The following is a 25,358-nucleotide window of genomic DNA, read 5'->3' as shown; positions in this document are numbered from 1 at the left end:
CTTGATCCCAGAACACCGGGATCACACCCTGAGCTGAAGGCAGACGCTTAACGACTGCGCCACCCAGGCACCCCTGTTTTTCTTTTTTTTTTTTAAATCTCAAAGATTTCGGGGCGCCTGGGTGGCGCAGTCGTTAAGCGTCTGCCTTCAGCTCAGGGTGTGATCCCGGTGTTCTGGGATCAAGCCCCACATCGGGCTCCTCCGCTGGGAGCCTGCTTCTTCCTCTCCCACTCCCCCTGCTTGTGTTCCCTCTCTCACTGGCTGTCTCTCACTGTCAAATAAATAAATAAAATCTTAAAAAAAAAATATTTGAGAGATTTCTTTTATAAATACCAAATCCGAGTTCTTTTTCAGAAATGTGATTTGCAAATATTTTCTTTTAGTCTGTGTCTTGTCTTTTCATTCTCTTATTAGTGATCTTGAAGATCAGAAGGTCTCCATTTTACTAAAGCTCAACTTAGCATTTTTTCTTTAATGGATCATGATTTTTGACATTGTATCTTAGAAATCTTAGCCTAACTTTGCCAAACTCATAAGAAATTCTTTCCTACATTTTCCTCTGGAGTTTTATAGTTTTAGGTTTTACATTTAGATCTATGACTAATTTTGAGCTGATTTTTATATGTGGTGTAATGTAGGAGTCCTTTTGTTGCATATGGGTATCCAATTTTTCCCACAGCATTTGTTGAAAAGGTTGTCTGTTCTCCATTGAATTGCATTTGCTCCTTTACTGAAAATCCACAGATCATATATGTATGGGTCAATTTCTGGATTCAGTTCTCTTCCATTAACCTATATGTCTATCTTTGCTCTAAAGTCATATTCCTTTGATTACTATGGCTTTATTACTAACCCTTGAAATCAAGTACAGTGAGTCTTCTAACTTCGTTCTTCATCTTCAAATTTGGTTTGGCAATTCTAACTTCTTAACATTCCATATACATTAGAATTGGCTCATTGATCTCTTAAAAAAAAATTCCTGCTGGGATTTTAATTGAAATTCTATTGATTCTGCCAGTAAAGTATGGGAAAAATTTACATCTGTACTATCTGTAGTCTTCCAATCCATGAACATGGTATATCTGTACATTTATTTGGGCATTCTTCGAGTTCTTTTATCAACGTTTTGTAGTTATCAGCATACGCATTTCACACATAATTACTTTTTTTAAATGTTTTTTTATTATATTATTGTTAGTCGCCATACAGTACATCCCTGGTTTTTGATGTAAAGTTCGATGATTCGTTAGTTGCGTATAACACCCAGTTCACCATGCAATATGTGCCCTCCTTACTACCCATCACCAGCCTATCCCATTCCCCCACCCCCCTCCCCTCTGAGGCCCTCAGTTTGTTTCTCAGAGTCCATAGTCTCTCATGCTTCATTCCCCCTTCTGATTACCCCCCCTTTCTTTATCCCTTTCTTCCCCTACCGATCTTCCTAGTTCTTATGTTCCATAGTCACACATAATTATTTTTATGTCTAAGTAGCTTTTTAAAAATTTCTGTTGCTATTGTAAATGGTACTCTTTATTTTGATTTCTAATTATTCATTTGCTAATATAAAGAAATACAATTGACTTTGCATGTTGACCTTGAATTTTGTTATTTTACTAAACTAACTTGTTTTCATGTAGATTCTTTGGGATTTTTAGTATAGAAATCATGTCATTTGTGAATATTGTTTTATTTCTTCCTTTACAATCTGTGTGTTTTTATTTCTTTTCCTTGAATCATTGCACTTGAATTATTCTAGTACAATGTTGAATAAGAAGAGTGACAGCAGACATCCTTTGTTCACCATCTTAAAGGAAAGCATTCAGTTTTTCAGCTGAAAATCTTATGTTGATGTAGATGGCAAGTAACTGTTTTTTGTTAGATTAGACCTCTATATCCTAAGCAGAAGGTGGAAGTCTCTCAATTTGGTTTTAATTTGCATTTTTTCTGATGATTAATACTGATGACAACTTTGCCAGCCTCATATTACCACTTTTATATCTTGTTTTATAAATGTCTGTTGAAGTCTTTTGCCAATTTTTATCAGGTTTTGTCTTTACTATAGAGTTGTAGGCATTGCTTATCTATTCTGGATCTATATCCTTTGTCAAATATATATTTTGAAAAATATTTTTTTCCAGTCTGTGACTTACCTTTTCATTTCCTAACAATTTCTTTTGATAAGCAGATTTTTTTTCAACTTTAATTCAATGTACCAATTTTTCTATTATGGTTTATGCTTTTTGGTTCTTGTCTAATAAATCTTTGTCCAATATAAATTCATAAAGATAGTCTCCCATGTTTATTTATAGAAGCTTCATGTTATAAGCTTTTATGTTTAGGTTTATGGTCCATATAAAATTCTTTTTTGTGTCTGATGGGAGGTAAGAGTTGAAGTTAATTTTTCTCCATTTATCTAGTTGTCCCAGCAAAATGTGTTGAGGAGATTTGCCCTCCCATTGAACTGACTTTGTGTGTTTGTCAAAAATCAACTGGCCAGGTATGTGAGGGTTTCTAAACTCTCTCTGTTGTGTCATTGATCTATTTGTTGATTCATAACATTCGTATTTTTTTTAAGATTTTATTTATTCACTTGACAGGGAGAGAGAGAAAAAACAAGCAGAGGGGCAGAGAGAGAGGGAGAAGCAGACTCTCCACTGAGCAGGGAGCCTGATGTGGGACTTGATCCCAGGACCTGGAGACCATGACCCGAACTGAAGGCAAAGTCTCAACCAACTAAGCCACCCAGGCGCCCTCAGTATTATAGCTTCATAGTAAGTCTTGAACCTAGTAGCCTAAGTCCTTAAACTTTATTTTTCTTTTCAAGATTGTTTTAACTATTCTAGGCCCTTTGCCTTTTCAAAGAAAATCCTTGCTAGGATTTTTATTGGGATTGCTTTGAATCTATAGGTCAACTTGGGAAGGAAGTGTTATTCCTTAAGGCCTATTTCTTAGATCACTCTATAGAAAGGGCCTAAAAACAGTGATACCATAGTAGCAAGGAGCACATCTGGAGTTCTCCACTAAACACCATTTCTTTTTTGAAGAATTGTTTATTTGTTTGAGAGAGAGAGAGTGAGAGCATGTGTGCAAGCAGGAGGAGGGGGAGAGGGAGAGAATATCCAAGCAGACTCCTGCTGAGCACTGAGCCTGATGCAGGTCTTGTTCTCAGGACCCTGAGATCATGACCTGAGCCACAACCAAGAGTTGGACCCTCAGCTGTTGAGCCACCCAGGTGCCCCCACTAAATATCATTTCTAAACACCATTCCCCACTAAAAAGAACAAGGGCTTCTTGGAACAATGTTTGATCCCAGTCCTTTGATAGTGAAATTATAAGCCTCTACTGTCTTGTCTTATCAGAAAGTAAGGAAGTATTTAAAAAATAAAAAGAAACTAATAGGGACATGTCAAAGGATCCAGGAGCTAGCCTGAAGGGCCACTATTGGACACAGTTTGGATAATTTGAGAATAAAAAAATAATAGTAATGGATAATAATGCCCAGAATTTAAAAAAGAATCTGTAAGTCTGTGCTGATATTCAGAAATGAGAGAGAGACAGGGAGGGAGAGAAAGGTGGAAAGGTGGGGGTGGGGAGTTCTTCTCTGCAGATAAGTGCCAGCCAATAAAACTGGAATGAATTATAGATTTAGAAAGTCACTGTTTGCATCCTCTATGTTAAGATTTATCAAATGTTGTCAGTAAATGCTAAGACCACTGCGTGAAATGTTACCGGGAAACAAGATACTCACATGCTCTCAAAATATCAACACAGATTACTTATTGACTAGAACAGGGAAAAGGCGCCTTACAATGGAGAACACTAGCAAAACCACATTAACTAAACGGTCAAAAGTAATATAACCAGTGATGGAACAAATTGTTCTCACACACTTCTTGATGTGACGCAATAGGAAGTACATAATGTCATTGATGTGTTCTTGTCGAGAGTGCTTAACCTGAACCTAAACATGAGGAAACAGACAAATCCAGAATGTGGGGCATTTTACAAGATACGTGGCTCGGATTGTGCGCGCGCGCACACACACACACACACACACACACACACACACTGTTAACAATTGGTTAATTTAGGTAAATTGTATACCAGTGTTCATAATGCTCTTATTTCTACTCTTCCGGAGATTAGAAAATTTTCAAAAGGTTCAGGTTAAAAAAGAGTGCATAGGGTGTCATTTGGGCAACCCCTCATTTTACACAGGGGGTGGTGGTGGTATCCTCGTGGCAGAGCACTCACACGCTGGCCATCTCCTCAACAACAAGCTTGGATGTTTGAAAATAAGTCTAGGAGAGAAGGATGAGCAGTTGTGAATGCATGATGAATTATTGTTTGGGGAAATCTCATTTTCACCTCTGAGCTGGGGCAGGAAGACTCTAGAGAAAAGTGATGTTCTCATTAGCAGCCCAGGTTCAGCTCAGATTTCCACGTGTTCTACATGGTACGGCATCAGCAGCCTCCCCTGCAGACACCGGTTCCTGAGCGAGTGCCTGCTGCTTACCAGGATGACTGTTCCGACCTCCCTCTCCCACGGGGGAGCTGGAGGAGTGTGTGCAGCTCAGCGAGCCATCCGCCTGGTACACAGAGTGTGAAATGAGAAGAGGAATGTCATTATCCCCGTAACACAGAGTGGGAAAGTAAGTCTCAGGTGAGCGAAAAGGGAAGTAGGCTTTTACATGTTCGAAAGTGTGGTGGGTAAGGGGGAAAATGGCAGAATATAAAATAATATCTATGCTATGGCCACAAATCCATGTAACCTGTTTTCTTAGGCTACAAATCCAGTTGCTCATGCCCTTGTCTGAAGGACAAGGGACCCACGGTGCCACACTGCCCCCAAGACCCGAGGAGCTATTTCTGGGGGTGTGTTATGTGAATTCCTGAAGAGTGCTCTTCTTCCATCTCCAGCCCCCCACCAGGATCACACAGATGTCCTTCCCAAAGCTATAGACCCTAATGGGACCAAAGTGACGTTATTCCTCTCAGCTTTCACGGGGGTAAAGGTAAGATGTGTTCCATAAAGAATTAAAAAGCTGGTCACTTCTAATCTTCTTACAGGCTCACCTCCATTCAACCACCTGATTCCTCAAACTTATCTACAAAAATATTCCTATAATAAAGCCATTTATTGGTGCTTCCCATAGCTGCTCTTCTTACCTGAGACCCTTTGTCAAAATGCAGGTAGTGGTTCATTAGGTCTGGGGTGAGAGCTGAGATTCTGCACTTGTCTAGAGAGCTTCCAGAGATGCTGAGGCTGCTGGTCTGCAGACCTTGCTTTGAGCAGCAGGCTCCCATAGTACTTAGCACTAAGTCCTATGTACTTAGCACCTATGTTCCTCGTACTTAGTAGGTCTCCAATAAACATGCTCTGGTGGGATGATTGCATCTATGGCAAAGTTTCTACAATAGTAGAATGAAGTAGAAAAGCTTTATCAAGACATCTGCCTTTCCTCCTTCTCATGTGCGTCTTTTTTCTTGGAGTAAGGAAGCTGGAGCCTTGTTAGGCAGAAGCAGAACTGGCAAAGGGGGGGGGTTTATAAGAAAGAGCATCACTACTTGAGGGGTGCTTTCCGTTCTGCCTGATGACCTGGCGTCGTTGATCCTGCTCATAGCAACTTCCATCCCCACCCGCACAGCAATTATTGGTCAAAGTCGTAGATTTATCCATTGTTGACTCTCCCCTACTTTCCCTATCTTGAATACATAGGTACAAGCACACTCCTTTTAATTTAAATCGCTCCTTCTGCCTCTATAATGAAAACGAGTTGTTTGATTTTACCTTACCCAAAGCAAACTATTAGTGGTATTACTGCCTTCTAACCTAGCCTTAGACCCACACGAAACAAAACACACATTCTTTGTCCTTCTTTGATTATTAGAGATCAAATGTAATCTCAATGTGATGTGACTCCCTACGCTTGTCTTTTTGAATAAATACCTAATAATCTCTCATTTTTATTTCATTTCAATAATGTGATCTTCAATTATAGGCTCGTCTAAAACACTCACTCACTCTCAAGGCAAAGTTCTGTTCCCTCCTCGTGGTCAGAAATGCAGCGTCATCTGGCTTTGCTGCAGAGATGACCCTCGAAAATGTTTGTGGCAGGAGGCCTGAGCTCTCGCAATAACCGGTGTGCGACCCTATCAAAGTGATTGAACTAGACTATGAAGTTTCTTGGGCCAAATAGTCTATGATTCCGGAAAAGTTCACAGAAGCAAAAGCACTTAAAATACCTAAAGAATAGAGTGTCTGTTCAGGTATATGTGATTGACTGCCATTGTGTGTGTGTGTGTAATGTTCAGTCTCATTTATATATATGTATATAATATGTATATATGTATATATGTATATATGTGTATGTACATATGTATTTATATGTATATATGTATATAAGTTTTGCAACATATATAAATATTAATTTTTGCTCTCTCTATATATACACATACATATATACATATATATGTAAAACTTTGCTAATTCTACCTTGTTCTAGATTTCACAGATTAAACATTAAAATATATACCACACACGTCTAGGAGTCAAATGACTTGCATTCTCTGTCATGGATTTCCAGTGTAATCTTCAATAAGAGTTACACACACACACACACACACACACACACACAGAGGTACACACAAACACACCAGCACCGGCAGCACCACCAACACTACCAGAAACACCACCAACAGTACTATCAAGCACCATCACCAGCACCCACCATATTTTTGCTCCCATTGACCCAATCCTGTCTTTAGTGGTGGCATTTTCAGACTTGTGGCTTGGAAGGGTTGTTCAGTTTGGATTGGGGTTTACTTAATTTTATTTGTTATCATAATAAGAGCTTTGTTTTATTTTGTTGTTGTTGTTTTTATAGATTTTATTTATTTATTTGTCAGAGAGAGAGAGAGAGAGAGCATGCATGCAGGGGGAAGGGCAGAAGGAGAGGGAGACGCAGACTCCCCGCTGAGCAAGGAGCCCGATGCAGGGCTCGATCCTAGGACCCTGGGATCATGACCTGAGCTGAAGGCAGACGCTTAACCTACTGAGGCACCCAGGTGTCCCCAGAGCTTTGTTTTTAAACAAAATTCTGTACAGAACCCCAGTATATAAAACAAAAGTAGACACTGTGGTTAAAGCATGGAAAACAATCTGAAACTCTACTTTCACAGTTACCCTTCACTCCCTTGCCCCCCCATTAAGAAACAGTCCACGGAATCCCAACGTTTCAGCACTCTGACAGAGGCATTCCATCATTTTGTCCTCACTTACATGCACGGGAGACTTTATTTTATTTTATTTTATTTTATTTTATTTTATTTTATTTGGTGGGGTAAGGGGAAGTCTAAGAGCTTCAAAGTTAAGAAAATTCTGACCCTCAGTAATTCTTATTCATGAAACCTATTTCTGTCAGCTGGAATCACATTAAGAAAAAGAAATCTACTACTTGCTCTATATGAAGCCCTTCCAGTAGGAGTTAACATTTCTCTTTCCTGTCTTCTTCAAATGAAATTGCCCCCATTGATTTGGCTCTTTATTTTCAGATCTCTCATCACCTCACGCAGCCTCTTCACTCAAATTCCAGTTTATCGATATCACTTTAAATATATAACACATAAAAACCAGTGATGTTCTCAATAGATACGGGTCTTCAGTAGCATTCTCAAATAAAATGAGTTTTGTGGTTATCAGTATCCTGCTCCCTACAGCTTTCTTCTCTCCAAGTGGACACCAGAATTTGAAGCATTCGTAAGAGTACAACTTCGCCAGGAAAAAATATCCTACCCATTGAGGATCTATGGGGGTTACCTTTACCAATATCCATTTTTACATTCGTCATGTAATTCTGGAAACTGAGCTCTATTTTGTTTCCTCACTCATTGTGGAAGCAGGTTGAGGATGACTAGATCTTGGCTTTCAATCTTAGTAAGCACAGGACCCTGAGTCTGGCTCCACTCGTCCCACCCTTGGTACTCTTTGTAGAGGACAAGGATTAGGGTGTTCTATTAAAAGATCCTCCCTCTATGACAAAGAATTTCCTCCATATCATTTCCACTCTACTGTCCAAACAATCAATCAATATTTGTTATGTACAATACATAGTCTTTACCACAGCTACAGTAAGGAAATTAATTACTCTGCAGCTAGATGGGATTTCTTTCTTTTTTTTTTTTTTTTTTTTTACGACAGATAATTCCTACCAACATACATCTGAACCCCAGTACAGATGGGTTCTGCTGTCCTGTTGGACTCAGGAGAAGCAGCAAGATAAAACTGATTTAAGGAACAATGGTATCATCATTTTAAGGCTCACAGACCTCTATCAGTAAAATAATATTTAGGCATAACTACTAATATACGTAGAACTATATATTAACTACCTATCTGAATCATTTAATTAACATACCACACATTATCATAGCCATATGTGAGAAAAAATAATTAGATAAAATAACATACAGACAAATGGGATTTCTAAGGATGTGACAGAAACTTCACCGAGCAAAGGTCTCACTCCCACACATCTATGTAATATGTGTAGTATAATAATCTTTTGATATATTATTTTTCCCCTCATGATAGCATTATTTTTCTTTCCCCATCTCCTAATTAACTGGTTGGTCGGGCCTGCTGTCAGTTACTCAGGCAAGGGATGGGACAGGCAGATAAGTGAGAAGTCGTCTTGGCTTTGACTTCCAAAGACCCAAGCATAAAAGAGAGCAGAGGGGACTCCTGGCATAAAACAAATGTTTTGGAGAACAGCAAATAGTCACAATAAGGATCTCCCTAACAAAAATGTCACTAGGTTGAGAGTAGGTCATGGGTGGGAGGCAGAGGGGAAATGGAGGGGAAGGGGCTAAGAATAGAAAGGTTAGCGGGATGCAACACGAAATGGAGGACATCAAGGCAAAGAGCCACCAGCAACCCAGCCTCAGTGCAGGTGGGTGCCAGGCATTCCCCTCACCCCCCAGCCTGGACCACACTGCTCCCCCTCCCACCTCTCCTCTGCTGGCTGGTAGAAACAACATTCCAATCTAACTGAGACATAACCTTTTTTTTTTTTTTAAGATTTTATTTATTTATTTGACAGAGAGAGAGAGAGAACACAAGCAGGGGGAGCAGCCGAGGGAGAGGGAGAAGCAGACTCCCCCCTGAGCAGGGAGCCTGACTCAGGCTCAATCCCAGGACCCTGGGATCATGACCTGAGCCAAAGGCAGACTCTTAACTGACTAAGCCACCCAGGCACCCCAGAGACTTAAACTTAAAAAAAAAAAAAAAAAGACTTATTTCTTTATTTTAGAGAAAGAGAGGGCAGGGTAGGGAGAGGGAGAGAGAATCTCAAGCAGACTTCCCAACCTGGAGCTCAATCTCATGACCCTGAGATCATGACCTGAGCCAAAACTAAGAGTCAGGCGCTTAACCGACTGAGCCACCCAGGTGCTCCAAGACTTTATCATTTTAACCTGATCTTAAAAAGTGAAGATTCCTGGACATACCCCAGATTCTTAAACATGCATCTCAGTCCTTATCTCTATTATTTTGGAAAAATATTTGAAGAAAAGAAATTGAATAAACGTATAAATAAACTTTTTAAAGATTCTTAATAATCATTTCAGAAAACTTTTACACTACCCCCAGCAGTGTTGGGAAAATGTTCAGCCTCATTAATACGAAGAAAAGCAAATTCAAACAAACAGGATAAACATTTTCATAATATCCAAAGCTGACAAGGGTAATGAAGAGACGTGTTCCCTCATGCACAGTGACATTACTGGCTGAAGTTAATAGACTTTTTATTTCAGCTGCCAAGAAGATATGGAGGAAGTTTACATCCTGTAAGCACCTTTCTTAGGCTAGGTGCTATGCTAGGTGATAACATGTGTGATCTCATATAATTGTCACTATACCCAACGTGGTAGGTTTGATCGTTAAGCAAATTTTTAAAGAGGAAAAAAACTAAGTGAAATTAGTTTGAATAATATATTTTATCTAACCCAATATACCCATAATGTTATCTCAATACATAAGGATATAAAAAATTATTAACAAGAGCTTTACACCTTTCTATACTAAGTCTTTGAAATATAGTGTGTGTTTTACACTCAGAGCCCACCTCGATGGAGATTAATCACGTTTCGAGTGCTTGACAGACACAGGTGGCTTATAACTCCCATATGGGACAGTGCAGAGCTAGAGAGGGCAAATTCTCAGAAAGACTGTGATAAGGAACCCTCAGGATAAACCCCCACTTAGCACAGCCTTCCAAATCACTGGGGGGGGGGGGTTGGGGAAATACTACAATTGTAACCAAATATCTTAATTTCACTAAGCCATTCACTTCTCACAAGGAGCCAGTTTTGCTCTTGAGACATTTTAAAGTTCTTTTCATTTCCACATCGATTTATCTTAGGCTCCCATAGAAAGCTTTTTGTGGGCGTCTCAGTTCTAAAACTCCCTTTGAGAGGGTCCAGGCCCCTCTCCTCTGGTCTCCCGGGGCAAACGTGGCATCCCTTTACGTGTTTGTGACTTTGACTTTTCGTCCCCTCGTGTCCTGGTGCCAGAGGACGCTTCCCAACTCCCCCTCCACCTTGTGAGCTCAGAAATGCATTTTTAAATGATGTATTTTAATCCGGAATTTCTGTATGGTCAGAGTTGGAGGTCTGGGGTTATTGCGGTCTGCCACCCTTACCCGAGCCCAAAGTGCTTATTTGTCATTCTCTTTCTGTTACACCAGGAGAGAGGCAAAAAGGTAAAGGGAATTTGTTATGAAGGAGAAACTCGCCCTCCTGCTTCTGGCTTCCTGTTTCCATTCATTCATTCAGCACATGGAGCTGGTCCTTGTGATTCATGGATTCTGCAGTGCACTTTGCTCACTGTATTGTGTATGTTGTATGTACAGAAAAGAATACATGTATGATTTTCTGTGTATTATGATGCTTTGTCATCCTGAAGAAACTTTCCAGCTGGGAGACACTGCCTTCCCGGGGCCAGGCAATCCTTCGAGATAACACACCTGTGATCTGCACACTACCCAGTCCTGAGCCAGACCTCCCCAGGAAGCAATGTTCGTCTGCTTTCATCATCCCAGGGCCCAGGGCCAGGTGATCAGGGAACACCTAAGCCCAAGCCTGCCAAGTTGCTCACACTGGCCAGTTCTGACCTGTTTACCCTACCTTGTCTTCCCTTTCCTGCAGAAACCCAAACAAAGCCACAGCTAAGCACTCTCCTTGTGCCTATCTTCTGCCTCCTGACCCCCCAGTGCCTCCCCATGTGGCCCTGCATGGCAGCCGTGCCTCCTGCCTGCAGGACCTTTGAATACAATAAACTTTGCTTTCCTGAGTCCTTCCTGCATCTCCTCTTAGAGCCGCACCTGACTGACCAGCTCATAAAAGAATACAGAACATTTACTTGGGGCGTCTGGGTGGCTCAGTTAGTTAGGCATCTGCCTTTAGCTCAGGTTGTGATCTCAGGGTTCTGGGAGAGAGTCCCACATGGGGCTTCCTCCTCAGCGGGGGAGCCTGCTTCTCCCTCTGCCTGCCCCCCACTTGTTCTCTCTCTCTCTCTCAAATAAATAAATAAAATGTAAAAAAAAAAAAAAAAAAGAAACCATTTGCTTATGACAACTTACTCGTAACTCCAAAATTAGTACTCATGGCCCTTTCAGGGTCATTCAGCTACATGTGCCTGTGCAGAGGGGTGAAAGGTTTGAGTCACCCAACGCACACATTCTCTTCTCAGGCTGAGCAAGGTGATGCTGCCTTCTGCTTTCAGCTCCCTTGCTGCAAAGGAGTGCCCTTTTGGCAATCTATTTACTGCTGCATTTTAGCATGTGTGTGCTTTCTGTTGGTGATTTTGCTGTTTAAAATGGCCCCGTTAGTTCAACGGTAAGGGCACCAGCTCCAAAGCCGATGCTTGCCGAGGGCAACATTAAAATCCCCAGCGGACAGGAATATGCTGGGTTTTCTTTCTCATTAATGATGAGATAATCGTCGGAGCATTGTACCTGATTAAGCAGCAGGCACACTGATGGGCTCCGAAGCGCGGCTCATGGCTCGCGGTCGCGGTGGTGGCTGGCAGGGAGGAAGGGGCACAGGTGCATTTACTGCTCTTGGAGCAATGGCGTCCACGTGGCCACCATCCCTGCCGGCTCTGCTTCCACGCACACGTGGGGGAGCACGCTGCTCACTCTACTGCCTTTGTGCAGAAACTCAGAGCGTTCCCATTTCCTTCGTCACTAGAGAAAACGTCTATCCTATATGTGGGTCTGGCGCTATTGGTTGGTCTGCCCACCATGTGAAGAGTCCCCCGAGTTTGGGAAGACAGCGGTGGAATAGGCATACAAGGGTTTCCAAGAAGGCGTACGTCTGCCCCTTCCTTAGAGAAACAGAAAGCTTTTGATTTTTTGTTCCACGTGCCCCTGGACCCCAGGAGCTTTGCTCCATGAATCCGTCAGCTACCCAAAGTCTATGAGAGAGGACCATAAAATATCTGACATGTCACCACTGCGCCTGGTTATGGACACGAGCCAGAACTTTCCCCACCTGTTCCCACCGCCACTGGTTGCAAGATGGATACAAAGTCCAGTGGAAACAATCTGCCATAGATACACGAAGGAGAAGGTGTTACAGGACGGGTCCCAGAGAGCACTGGATGTGAGCACGGCGTATCGGGCCTGCTATCATTGCAGAAGTACTCACCGTTAGCCATTAAATCCATCCTGCTTGTTGCAAGAAACAGAAGTCAAAGCACGGGTCTCTCCTCCCCAACAGATAGAATGATTTTGCCAGGTTAAGAGTGGGCTGTTCATTTTTTGTGGGCTGCAGTGAAAGCAGGGCTTCAAGGCAACATGGTGGCGTTGAAGGCTTATATTATAAACTAATAGAGGGGAAAATGAAAATGAAGAATTAATCCAGCAGAACACAGACGAGGAAAACCCAGGGCAAATAGAAAGCACAATGTGAGACCGCAGAAAATAATCCAAATACATCCGTAATCACCATTAGCACGAGCGTGTTAGAGGCCTTGTTAAAATACAGATTATTAGATCAGATTTTACAATTTAAATATGTACCATTGACAAAAAAATGTTGACATGGAAAAGACCGGAAATCGTACCAAGCAAATGTTACCCAACAGAAAACCAGAATAGCTATTTGGATGCCAAGCAAAGCAGACTTTAAGACAATCAGCGTTATTTGGCATGAGGGGGTTGAGAGCCATCTGATGTAACAGACACTTGTACGTACCCAACACTCCAAAAAGAGAAAGAAATGGATGGACCCACAAGAAGAAACCCACAGACAGAGCGGACATTAACACACACACGCCAGGCACGGAGGAGTCAAGTAAACTGAGAGCCTTGGCTATCCTGACGCCAACCTTGTTAGAAAAACAGGGAAGGCACGCTAACCCCCACTTCATCAAACGGGAAACAGAGGAGCAGAGAATGCGCCAGTCCCAAGCAAATGCCCACGAGAGCCACCGCGGCGGAAGGAAGAATGCTCTTTCCCGACCCCGAGGTAAATCCTCTCCCCTGTACATCAAGCGTTGTCGCAATTCCCTAGCTCCTTTCCCTGCCTTTGTCTTTTGCTGCCTTACTCAGAAGTTGAGAAAGAAGTGTGTTACTACGTGGAACTGCTCTGAGCACTTCGGAGACGTGAGCGTTGTGAATGTAAGCGGCTCTACTCGCGCGGGAAGCCGCTCAGCGCGTTCCATGTACCCTCTACGTCCCTAACCGACGTTCTAGTGCTGATTCACGGAAGATACCGACGGCGCGCCAAGGCCGGAGAACAGAGCCAGCATAGCGGAGCGCCCCGGGCGCCCTGCCGCAGAGGGACAGAGGGAGACCACGGCTTAGCAGGGAGGACACCCTGGGGCTGCCGCTCACCAGCCGGCTTCCTTCAGTCCCCAGCTCTCTCCGAGCCTCCATCAGATGCAGCCAGAAGCCGTTGTGCGGTTGTAAAGCAAACAGACAGATCTTGAGGTTTTAATCTCTAAGAAAAGCACCTTCAGGACCGCATGCTCAGCCACCGCCCAGGGCTATGCGGACTCCAGGTGGGACCCTCCTCCTCCCAGGCTGAGAACTCATGGGAGTCATCCACCAACCCCAGGGCCAACCCAGATGGGCCTATGGGGACTGAGGAGCCCACCTCTGTCTGGAGAAGGGATGGTGCGCTCACGGACAGCCACCAGCCCCTGACACAGGGAGGCTCCATGGGGCTCAGGTAAAGGAGATTTTGTAGGAAGTTGAGAAGAAACGGCAGATCAGCAAAAAGAAAAGCCAGTGTTTATGGTCTCTTTTTCTAAATCCCATCTTCTAGGGCAGTGGTTCTCAACTGAGGGCAGTTTTGTCCCCGGGGGGACCTAGCTGGAGACAGTCTTGGTTGTCACAGCTGGGCAAGGGAGGGTGCGCTCTGGAATGTCATAAGGAAAGGGGTGCTGCTGCTAACACCCTACAATGCTCAGGACAGCCCCCCACAATGTCACCCAGCTGGAGATGTCAGTAGTGCCAAGGCTGAGAATCCCCGCTCTAGGGGTAGCAATGTTGGGTATCTTCGCGAGACCACCTCCCTTGAATCCCAGAGCTCAGAAAGGCAGAGAAGGGGTTAAACTCAGATTTCTAACTACCCCTCCAACCTACACAAATTCCATTACTGCCTAGTTATCTGAAATGGGGAAAAAGAAAATTTCTCCCAAAGATGAATATATGAATGAGTGAACACGGGAATGAATGAGTTTGGATCAGATCTCTAGTTTCACGTGGCCGCTCATCCCAGAAGAACCCCAGCCAGGCAGCTCCAGAAGAAGGAGTGCAGTGAGGTCCAATCCCGCACATCCACAATGAAGGCTGGGACTCTGGGGTGCCTTGCGTCCTTCCCCACAAGGATTTCCACTTGTTCCCCAAAATACCTGTGAGCATGAAGATGTTGGGATAGTTCCAGAAGTCCACTTAGCTCTTCGTCTTAGAGGAATTTCAGGACGTAAGGATGCCCATCGAGGGTGGGGAGCTGTGGTCTTGCCTAGAGGCCTGGACATAGCGTGGGTCTTGCATGGCCCCTCCAAATCGTTCAGCCTGAGGTTCCAAGAGCTCTGGGCCCACAGGAGACCCAGATTCTCACCCTGACTCTGTCCTCTGTGTCCTCATCTGTGAAACAAGGGAGTTGCCTGCCTCAAGGTCCCTATATCTTTGCCATTGTATATGGAATGAAATCGGAACCCCCTCGCCTGAGTGTTGGGTGCCCCCCGGTGGGAAGCCAGCCCCCGACCCAGCACTGGCCCCCTGCCTTCCACGTCCTCAGTCCTTCTCCTTGCTGGTTCTCTCCCTCCCGAACCTCCTTTCAGTCTGAATCTCTGCTCTCCTCTCCTGGCGCACATTATCTGTCTTGAGTCTCCAGGACAGGGATGCTCCCTTCTGTACTCTGGCATTGGCCATGCTGAAATCAGGCTGTTTTTACATATCTTTCTGTACTGTGATGCCTCTAAGAACAGGGTTCTCAACTTTGAATTCCTCAGCGCCATGCCAATACCTGGCACACAGCAGGTGCTCCAAAAATATTGGATGAATGGATGAAAAAAAATGGTTAAAATTTGAATGATTTTCCATCCAATGCTCTAGGTACACTGCGCCTGCTCCCTCGTGAGCCCTCTAATGAACACAAACTTGCAGAGCTCTGTGAGTAGCCAGGGGTAACACTGCACGTCAGGACCCACAGGAACTACAAGACAACAGATGAACTTCAAGTCACCATCTCTACTTTCAAAGCAGGTCCTGCGTCCAGATTCCCAAAGGAGGGGTAGAGTGATGAGGACGTAGGAAGACTGGAATCAGTAAGAACTAAGATCTATAATAAAACTCTTCAAAGGAGCTGCTTCTCAGTTTAACAGAGCGTTTTCTTCTTTTTATCAATGAGCACGTTGCTAGGGCAGGAGGGGAAGTGGGAGGCGGTGGGAGGGCCGGGTGGGGGGGGGCGTGTAGGAGGGGTCAAGGACACAGAGTGCCTGTCATCTCCATGACGCGGACAGCTGGTTCCGTTGTAGTTTAAATGAAATCGCATCCCGGTGTAGACACCGCGTCTGGAATGACAATCCACCCCGTGACCTGTCATTTTTATATATATACACACACACACACACACGAGAGAGTGGAGTGGTTTCCATAGAGAGGAAATATCACGGCCCACTTAGGAACAATACAAGAAAAGAAGGAGCCGTGACCCCAGCAGAGACAGAAGTTCAAGGGGATGTTTCTGGGGCAGACCTCCTGGTCCTGAAGCTGCCGCCTGCCTCGCTCGCTAGCATTTCTACTCCGGAGCAAAGGCCACTCACAGGTAAGGTTTGGGCTGGGGACTTGTCCACGAAGGATGAATTATTTGCCCTGGAGGAGGCAGAACATGCTGGGGACTGGACAGGGGTGAGAGACAAAGGCTGCAAGCACCCCCGGGCACCAGCCCCAGGGAGCAGGTGCGGAACACCACAGTGTGCGTTTTAGGGAAGGAGAAACCCTTCCTCTCTTTGTTGGTACAGAGAGACCTGCTTTGCAAAGGTGACAGATCGGAGGCAGAACGGGTTCTTACCAGTGTATTTTTTCCCCAAGAAATGGGGAGGTGGGTGTGAATAGAAACTACAAACTAGAGGCTGGTAGTCGCCACACCGCTGCCTGCAGGAGCAGGAGGCGGCTTGCCTGTATTGCTTCCTCTCTGTATACCTGCGGGGCAGGGAACCTCTCCTCAGGCTGTGGCCCCGGGGAGGCTAAGTGATTCACCCCGGGGGCAGGTGAGGGGGTGAGCGCGGCTTCGAACCCAGGTCCTCTGCCTCCAAAGCCCGGAGTCCTTTCTCCCTTGGCAAGCTGGGGATGCTAGAGGAAGGGGGTAGACATCTGTAATGACTTGGTGCCACCTGTAAAGGGGAGGGAACATAAAGATGGATTTTTATGTCTCTATTTGATGTCCAAGTTCTCTGAGAAATGTTGTTTGCAATTTTCTCCTCAAACATGGCAATCTTTTTTTAAAAAAAGATTTTATTTATTTATCCGACAGAGAGAGAGACAGCCAGCGAGAGAGGGAACACAAGCAGGGGGAGTGGGAGAGGAAGAAGCAGGCTCACAGCGGAGGAGCCTGATGTGGGGCTCGATCCCATAACGGCGGGATCACGCCCTGAGCTGAAGGCAGATGCCTAACTGCCGTGCCACCCAGGCGCCCCCAAACATGGCAATCTGGCGACCACGCACACACACGCTCACACACACACACATGCACCCCACTTCTGAGAATGGGTTAAATGAAATGACGATGAACACGGCCAGGGACATGCTCTCTATAACATGTCAACGCTCCTCCTGCCGTCCCTCCCTCTTTGGGGGGAAGAGCCCTTCACGTGGAAACCCTCCTAGCTCACTTTGAGGTGAGCTGCTTAGCCACCTGTGGGAACGTGTGTGGCACTCCTACTCACTTCCAGGAGTCTGCCCTCAGAGGACAGCTCCTTGCTCTAACACCTGTTGAAATGTGTCAAGTTCCCCTAGATTCTGCAGTTTTATAAAATGGCCTTTATTCAGCTCTTTGCTGGTGTTTACAGTCGACCAGGGTAAAATGGGGATGAATCCTGCTCTCCTCGCTGCCCGGAAAACGGGCTCCGGAAAATGGGCTGGCACGGGGTGAAGCTGGCTATTTGCCTCTGGCTCCACCTTTCCCCTCAGCGCATCCTCTCCCCGGGGGTGCTCTGACTCCCGGACGGGCCCGGGTCCCTCGCCAACTCACGTCCTGGGGCGTGACGCTGGGACAGCTCTGAGAAGCACCTTGAGAAGTCCTGCTAGAACCCAAAAGAAGGGTGGAGTTTCAGGTACCCAAATCCAAAAAGCACAGATGGAGAGCTTGCCCCCTTCCATGTAACTAGAGGGGGAGCGCTCGTTTTCAGGGCAGGTAGCAGGGACCTCTTAAACCTTTGTGTCGGCTCGCTAGGAGTGGCGGCAAAAGAATCCAAAGAATGTAGGAGGGGCGCTTGTTCCAGAATCAGACTTGACGGAGGAGCAAAGGGCTTCTTTTTTCGGCCGGGCTTCTTCCCTTCTGCCCCGCAAACCTCAAACAGAGCTCTCTCCACGACTTCCCCGCCAGTATTAACCCTTTCTCCGTGAACTGGGTTTTTCGAGTCTTTAAATCCTTTCGGTCTTACAAGCCCTTGGAAACTGCTCCAAAGCTTTGAGACACCTCCGAGCTGGAAAGCAGCTAACGCCAAGATTCGTACGATGTTTACACAAAACAAGCACGGCCAGCTCGTTGCTCAGTAAATGATGAAGCCGAGGGTTTGGGTATCGACACGCTACTAAGAGAGAGGCCGAGTCCGTTTTCCCATAGAGATAGTCAATACGCCCGTGTCAAACGTTCTCTGGGAATCTGGCCTGTGTGCAATTCTAAGGAGGACGGGGCTCCCGGGGGGTGGTTCTCACCGTGTGGTCCACGGACCCTCAGCATCCTCCAGGAGCGAGTTAGAGACGCAGACGCTCCGGCCGCATCCCAAACCTACTGATCCAGAAGCCCCCGGGACGGACGGAAGGCGCCCCGCAGCCCATGTGTGAACAATCCCCTCACGTGATTCTGAGCTACTCTAAAAGCTGACAGCCGCTGACTGAGACTGAGGTCAGGGCAGGAGGAGCCTGCCGGGGTGAGGACGGAGAAAGTGGTACAACGGCCAAAAACTAAAAGCCAGAAATACACCACGGTAAAGATATCGGTCTGCAGGACCAAACGAGTGGATCAAAATGACCCGGCATCTAGAGATGTCGATGTAGAGATACAGATAAAAATACACAGATGCCGGTATCGCTTCCAAAATGGTTGTGCACGAACTGAATCTTATCCTAATAGGACCTGGAGATGATTTATGTGTAAACGGAGAGGAAGCAGCCCTCTTTATTAAGCATCTGGCTAGAGCAAGAGCGTTTTCCACCTCAATTTCATCTTCCACGCAAGCTTTATGAGGTAGTTATCCCTGTCCCCATCCATCGGACGAGGAGATGGAAATGCACAGAGGTTAGCAATCTGGCCACGGTGCTCAGGGAAAGAAGGACGGGGTGGAGTTGAACCTGTGTCTCTGTAATCCCAGAGTGCGTGTGGATCTCTCTGCACAGCGCCACGTGCCCAGACGCAGCGAGGCCACGCACTTGGATCGTACAATGCAAGGATCGCCTATTTTTTTCATAGCCATCTGACAAAATAAACTTGACATTTTTCTGATGTAAAAACAAATAACAAACAATCAAATCAACCTGGTTTCCTAAGGGAAAGGAAAAGGAAGGCAGTAGGCACAACGTGGAGTGTCCAGGGAAACCAGGCTTCTATAGAAACGTGCCCGATGTAGGGCTCACAAGATTGTCCTTTAGAGACAGAAGGAGGCTCAAGTGGTTAAGGGTCAGTTCTATCCCCGTCCATTCACAGCCTGAAGAAGTTGGGAAGGCAGCGAAGGTTCATTCCTGCTCTGTTTCTGGGAAATGACCTGCTCCAGGTCATGTGGACCATGATTTGCAGAGCTGAGGCTAGCCCTCAGCCTTGGACCGCCAGCCCCCCTCCCCTCTGACTGTCACCGCAGGAAACAGAATGACCTTGTGCTAGTCTAGCCTTCTTAATGCCCAGAAGGCCCCCCGTGATGATTTATTTATCCAATTTGTTTTGCCTCCTAAAAAACTACCTTATGGAAGCAGTCCCCCGAGTTGGATAGCTAACCACACCTTTATTGCTTTCTTTTGTGGGAGTCAAGGATGTCTCAGGCAGAAAATAAACTCCAAGTTCAGGTAAAGCAGCCAAAGTGAACAGTGCAGCCCTTCACTCTTTGTGCCTCCTGGATCGTCGGGCTTTCTGAGAATGGGAGGAGGTAGGGGGGTTAGCATGTCGGGGTGTGCAGAACAGCCAGCAGTCCTTCCTCTGGGGGGAGTTGATGAAATCCCACACCTTGACCTCACATTTTTTTCTCATGCCTGATGAAGGGTGACAGTGAAGCCAATGAACCTCATGTCCTTAGCTCAGAACTGGACAGAGTGCAGACAGGACAGACCAAGGGGGCCTGGGGTACAGGGTGGGTTTGGTCCTAGGACACAGGAGGTGGATTCTGTCCACTTCACCATTTTCCTAAGGCACAGTGACCACCCACAATCCAAATTCTGATGGTCTTCTGACACAGCTGTGAGCTATTACTGCAAAGGAGGCTGGGCACAGGGTGGGAATGGCCCAGCACGAGCCCTTCTCCCCTGCTCGCCCAGCACTGTTGATCAGAGGCCCAACAACTATGATGGCTTCAAACCCAAACAGTCCAGGGTACAGGAGGGACACTGAGCTGGATGTTGTCATGGCCACACATGCCTCCTACACTAACTTTAGGGTTTTTTCCTTTTCTTTCTTTTTTTTTTAAAAGATTTTATTTATTTATATGACAGAGAGACAGCCAGTGAGAGAGGGAACACAGCAGGGGGAGTGGGAGAGGAAGAAGCAGGCTCCCAGCGGAGGAGCCTGATGTGGGACGATCCGGAACGCCGGGATCACGCCCTGAGCCGAAGGCAGACGCTTAACGACTGCGCTACCCAGGCGCCCCTCCTTTTCTTTCTGTTGTTGTTGTTTTTTCAATAAAAGACTAGATTCAAGTGATCACTATAGACCATAATCCTTTCATGCCTCTGAGCATCTCCTTGTAACCCTGGACAATTGCAAGACCTGCCCTGCATTTGAAGTCACTGACCCACCCCTGGTACAGCATGTCCTTGGACATGGGTGTCCCTGGATTAGCTCTCAGACAATTTCTCTCTCATTCAGTCGGATGGATAACCAAGAACGTACATATAATAGAGACAACTGATAGTTTTAGGGTTGAGGTCGCATCAGTCTTAAACACTAGAGAATACAGGTGATCCTTGTGAAATACTTGACACTTCTAGACAGAGACCAAACTGACTTTCACCTCATAAATTCTATAGTAAAACCAACCAAATCCACAACCTGTTTGCTCCCGAGGAACGCTGATAGCACAGCAGGGGCCGGGTCTTGACGATCTGCCGCAGACACACTGACTAGACCACCCACCATGGTCTTTAAGCAGCAGGGACCCACTGAGTCAGCAGCACTAAGGTAGGAGAACTAAGTCACTCGCCACTAAAATCAACCCAAGCAAGCTATGAAATGCTCACCTCGCATATTTACTATTCATTTTTCAGGGCCAGTGATGACCAGCAAAGCTGAACGAAATAGAAACCATCAATACCGGCCAATTAATGGCGCTCAAACGTTCCGACCATCAGAATCACCTGATGGGTTGATTAAAACCCAGATCGCTGGCCCCAGACTTTTTGATCTAGTCGTCCTGGGGGCAAGACCTGAGAATTCTTTGCATTTCTAACAAACTTGGGATGGTGCTGCTGGTCCTGAGACCACACTTTGAGAACCGTTGTAAAATATTACCAAAGCCCACTGAATGTTAACCCATGTCTTCCGAGCGTTAAGCCCTTCTCACGGCCCTGTTCTCGCCTCCAGGGAGAGATGCTGATGCCCACCCACTTCCTGCTCTTGCTGCTGCTGCTGCTCCCAGGGGCCCCCCGGCCAGGCCTCTCCCAGAAGCTCCACCGAGTCAGGTCCTTCTTCAGCTGTGTCAACACAGCCCTGTCAGAGGCCAGGAAGAGCCCGCTGGAGGTTACAACAACGCTGAGCAAGAGAACCTTCGCCTACCTGCCCAGCCAAGACCCCTCCTCAGGAGAGGACGAGGAGAAGGAGGAGGAGGAAGAGGACAAGAAGAAGAGGACCTTCCCAGCCTCCGGGGCCGGCAGTGGAGCGGGAAGCGCCCGGTACAAATACCTGCCCCCAGCTCAGCTCAAGGGGAGGCTGTACCAGGACAAGGCCAAGAGTGACCGGCGCACCAAGTTCACGCTGTCCCTCGACGTCCCCACGAATATCATGAACATCCTCTTCAACATCGCCAAGGCCAAGAACCTGCAGGCCAAGGCAGCGGCCAACGCGCTCCTGATGGCACAGATTGGGCGTAAGAAGTAGAAGCAGAGGCCAGCATGAGGACGGCGCACATCAAGGACAGGGACGGAGGTCGGGGTGGAGGGCGAGGGGCTGCCAATCTGGCCAGTTTGTATTTTGAGGCATGGGTCTGGTTCTCCAGGCTGCTTCACTGCTTAGACCCTCTGCTCCCTTCCTGCCTCCAGCCCAGCCCCATCCTCTGCACACACGTACACGGGTGCAGTACTGTCCCACCTGCGCAGACATGAGGCCGTTCATGTCTCTCCCTAGATTCTGCGTCTCCTTCCTCCTTCCCCGTGACGAGGCAAAGGTCCTGCCGTCCTGCTCTCCACGATCTTCCTCCATGACCCATGCCTGGGAAGGGGGTGCAAAGTCCTCCTTCCTGCCCATACACCACCCCACCCACGCCTCACCATCCTGACGTCAGATCCCTTCCCTTCCCTCTCGGCCCCATTAAAAGCGATGGCTTCTGCAACCCCGGGCTGGTTTCGGTTCCTGTTCCTTCAGCCAGTGGTCTTCACATGTCTGAGCATGGAAAAGGGGAGGTGAATGCGGGAGGTAGCGGACAAGTCCATTCCTGATCTCTCCTGGGACAGAGAGGTTCTTGGAGGGCCTAGGAGTGGTAAAGAAAGGCTTGGAGAGGCCAAGCTGGCAGGACTCCATCAGGCATCGCTCAAGCTACAGCCATGTGCATGGCCTGGTCTGGCCCGGGAGGCCTAGCCTAGGGTCTGCTATAGAATGGGCACTGAACGGTTAGGTGAGGAGGGGGCTCTCAGTTATTCCCTCGTGCTGCCCCAAACTCCACCATGGCTGGGCACAGGGCCACTAGGCCCTTGATAGGTGTTCACTGGCCCCGTAGTAACCTCCCAGCCGATGCCGGGCCTGGTGGGCGAGGCGGGTGGATGAGGCAAGGCCTCTGCTCTCTTGATCAGCATGCTAGGTGAGGCTCGAAACCCAGACTTGAAAAGTAGCAAACACCACCAGAGACTGTATGAGCGATGAACTGCTAAATGATAGCAACCAGCATAAAAAATTATATGAGGGATTCAGGGATGGGAAGATTTAATACGAGTAAAAGTCCACTAAAAAGGGACATTGGCAAGAACTCTGATGGCCTCTGGCTGCAAAACCCAAGGGCCAGATTCCCAAAGAAGCACTGTGGTTCTCCTGCCTTCTTGGTGAGAAGTCATAAATCACAGGAAAGCAACTTCTGTGTGTTACCATTACTTTAGAATAAATGACATCCCCACACACCAGCAGCAACGCTACCACCGCCCCCAAGGCAAAGTCAAACAGATGCAAGACAGATTAGAAAAAGGCTTGCCTGTCATATAAAAGACCAATGAGTTATTGACCAAATGCATAGAGCTGCTAAAAATTGAGAAGAAAAGAACCACCCCTCCCCAAATAAGCAAGAACATGAATAGATCTCTCTCTCTCTCACACACACACACACACACACACACACACTTTCAAATGATCTTTACACGTATGAGAAAATGCTAAATTTCATTCCTATGAGAACTGCACTCATAGACAATTTCTCACCTCTCAGATTGGCAAAAGTTCCTAAGTATGACAATTAACCTAGACTCCACAGACGAGGTGAATAGCCACTCTCCTCTGTTGCTGGCTGGTGGGAATATAAACTCTAGAGAGACAATTTTGGAAGTACTTATCAAATTACAAATTCATTTTTTAAAAGATTTTATTTTTAAGTAACCTCTACACCAACGTGGGGCTCGAACTCACCACCTCGAGATCGAGTCGCATGCTCCACCGACTGACCAGCCAGGCGCCCCAATCCTAATTGGTTTAAAAGGAAGGAAACCTCCAGCCCCTCTGCCTTCTCCGCCATAGGGAAGAACATGTACGTAGAAAAGGAACAACCTCGCCGGCCGCGAGAGTCTGGGTTCCAAGTTAGTGGCAAGAGTTGGAGAGTATTTTAGGAGAATATGGCAAGCCCACAGTAATCCCCGGGTGACACGGCAGGATCCTCCTACACGAGGATTTAACACTGTGATTGAGGTTTTGTGAGTCCTCGATGCACAATCCATGTCCCCTGCCCGAGACACACTGTGGATAACTCTGCAGGGCAGACACGCACGAACAGGCTGCTTCATGGCCATGAGCCCAGTCAGTTACCGAGCGCCCAGTCTTGGGGCAGAGTCTTGGGGCAGAGTCCCGGGGCAGACGGCGTTGACCTCTCCTTGTAATCAAGGATGCCTCATATCATTAAAGGCTGCAAGAGAGCCGCTTAGGTTCTCACGGGTCTGTGTTTCTGCATTTTGCGAAGGAGATTACTGATGAACACAGCAATGCTCGAAGCTCTTAGCAAAGTCTCACTGCACAGGCTGTATCTGATTCTGTTTTAGGAACACGTCAGGGAGCCCCCCAGATCCCCTGCCCTAGAAGTGAGTGCGCCACAGGCTAGAAAGTCTAGGAGGGACCCCCAAAGACGAAGGCTGATAGAACTGAGTTCAGTTGCCATAGTGTGTAATAAATACATTTTTAAAAATTTAAAAAATAGTAGGTTCGTGACAACCATTCGAGTTTATGAGGGACTGTGCTACGTTAGCACTGAGGACCCTTCTCCAAAGTGGATTTAAATTAAAATGATAATAATTATTATAATAATGCTTTGGCTGTATTCATAGAGAGACAGGGGAATGAATGACACCAAAGGGAACAGTGGTCTCTCCTTGTCAAGGCTCAGTAAGATTCATGGGTTCGACAAAAACACTAGCTTCAGTTCATCATGGCCAGGAAAGGAAATCACACCACGGAAAAGATAAAAAAAAAGATGTGATGAACACAAAGGCATTTGAGGTTCACAGGAAAGTTTTGGAAGTGGTTTTGGGGGTGATAATAATGAGTTCATGTCCGTGAAAATTCCAACACAATTTGTCAGATTATTTGTGTTGATTTGAGCTCCCCCGAAAAAAAAAAATCATTGAAACTCTCTTTTAAAAATAAAACAAGGGGCGCCTGGGTGGCGTAGTCGTTAAGCGTCTGCCTTCAGCTCAGGGCGTGATCCCAGCATTCTGGGATCGAGCCCCACATCAGGCTCCTCCGCTAGAAGCCTGCTTCTTCCTCTCCCACTCCCCCTGCTGTGTTCCCTCTCTCGCTGGCTGTCTCTGTCAAATAAATAAAATAAAATCTTAAAAAAAATTAAAAAATAAATAAATAAAAATAAAACAAGGCTCAAAACCCAAGTGACACTCCTCAAAGGAGGCAAACCCAGTGATGGATGGTGACCTCTAAATGTCCTACCTCGGAGGAAATCTGAAAACAAACACCAACCGCAAGCAAAGGGGGGCTTTGCGACACTGGCATGACTTTGGATCTGTAAC

At 46.3% G+C, this 25,358-nt stretch overlaps 2 protein-coding genes across 4 annotated transcripts in view; one reads left to right on the top strand and one right to left on the bottom strand.

Annotated features, from left to right (window-relative positions):
* The window catches only part of LOC113241124 (aldo-keto reductase family 1 member C15-like), a 116,052-nt gene that overhangs the window by 67,188 nt on the left and 23,506 nt on the right, over positions 1-25,358 (bottom strand). The gene's annotated exons all lie outside the window — the stretch shown is intronic.
* Positions 20,382-24,916, top strand: UCN3 (urocortin 3). The gene has a single exon (XM_048219396.2). It carries the CDS (start codon positions 21,523-21,525, stop codon positions 22,027-22,029), a length of 507 nt encoding a protein of 168 aa, XP_048075353.1. The 5' UTR covers positions 20,382-21,522; the 3' UTR covers positions 22,030-24,916.

This window comes from Ursus arctos, unplaced genomic scaffold (assembly GCF_023065955.2).
Source record: "Ursus arctos isolate Adak ecotype North America unplaced genomic scaffold, UrsArc2.0 scaffold_30, whole genome shotgun sequence".
NCBI classification, from domain to species: domain Eukaryota; kingdom Metazoa; phylum Chordata; class Mammalia; order Carnivora; family Ursidae; genus Ursus; species Ursus arctos.
The sequence above is the reverse complement of the archived record's forward strand: the minus strand, read 5'-3'. Positions and strand labels throughout refer to the sequence as shown.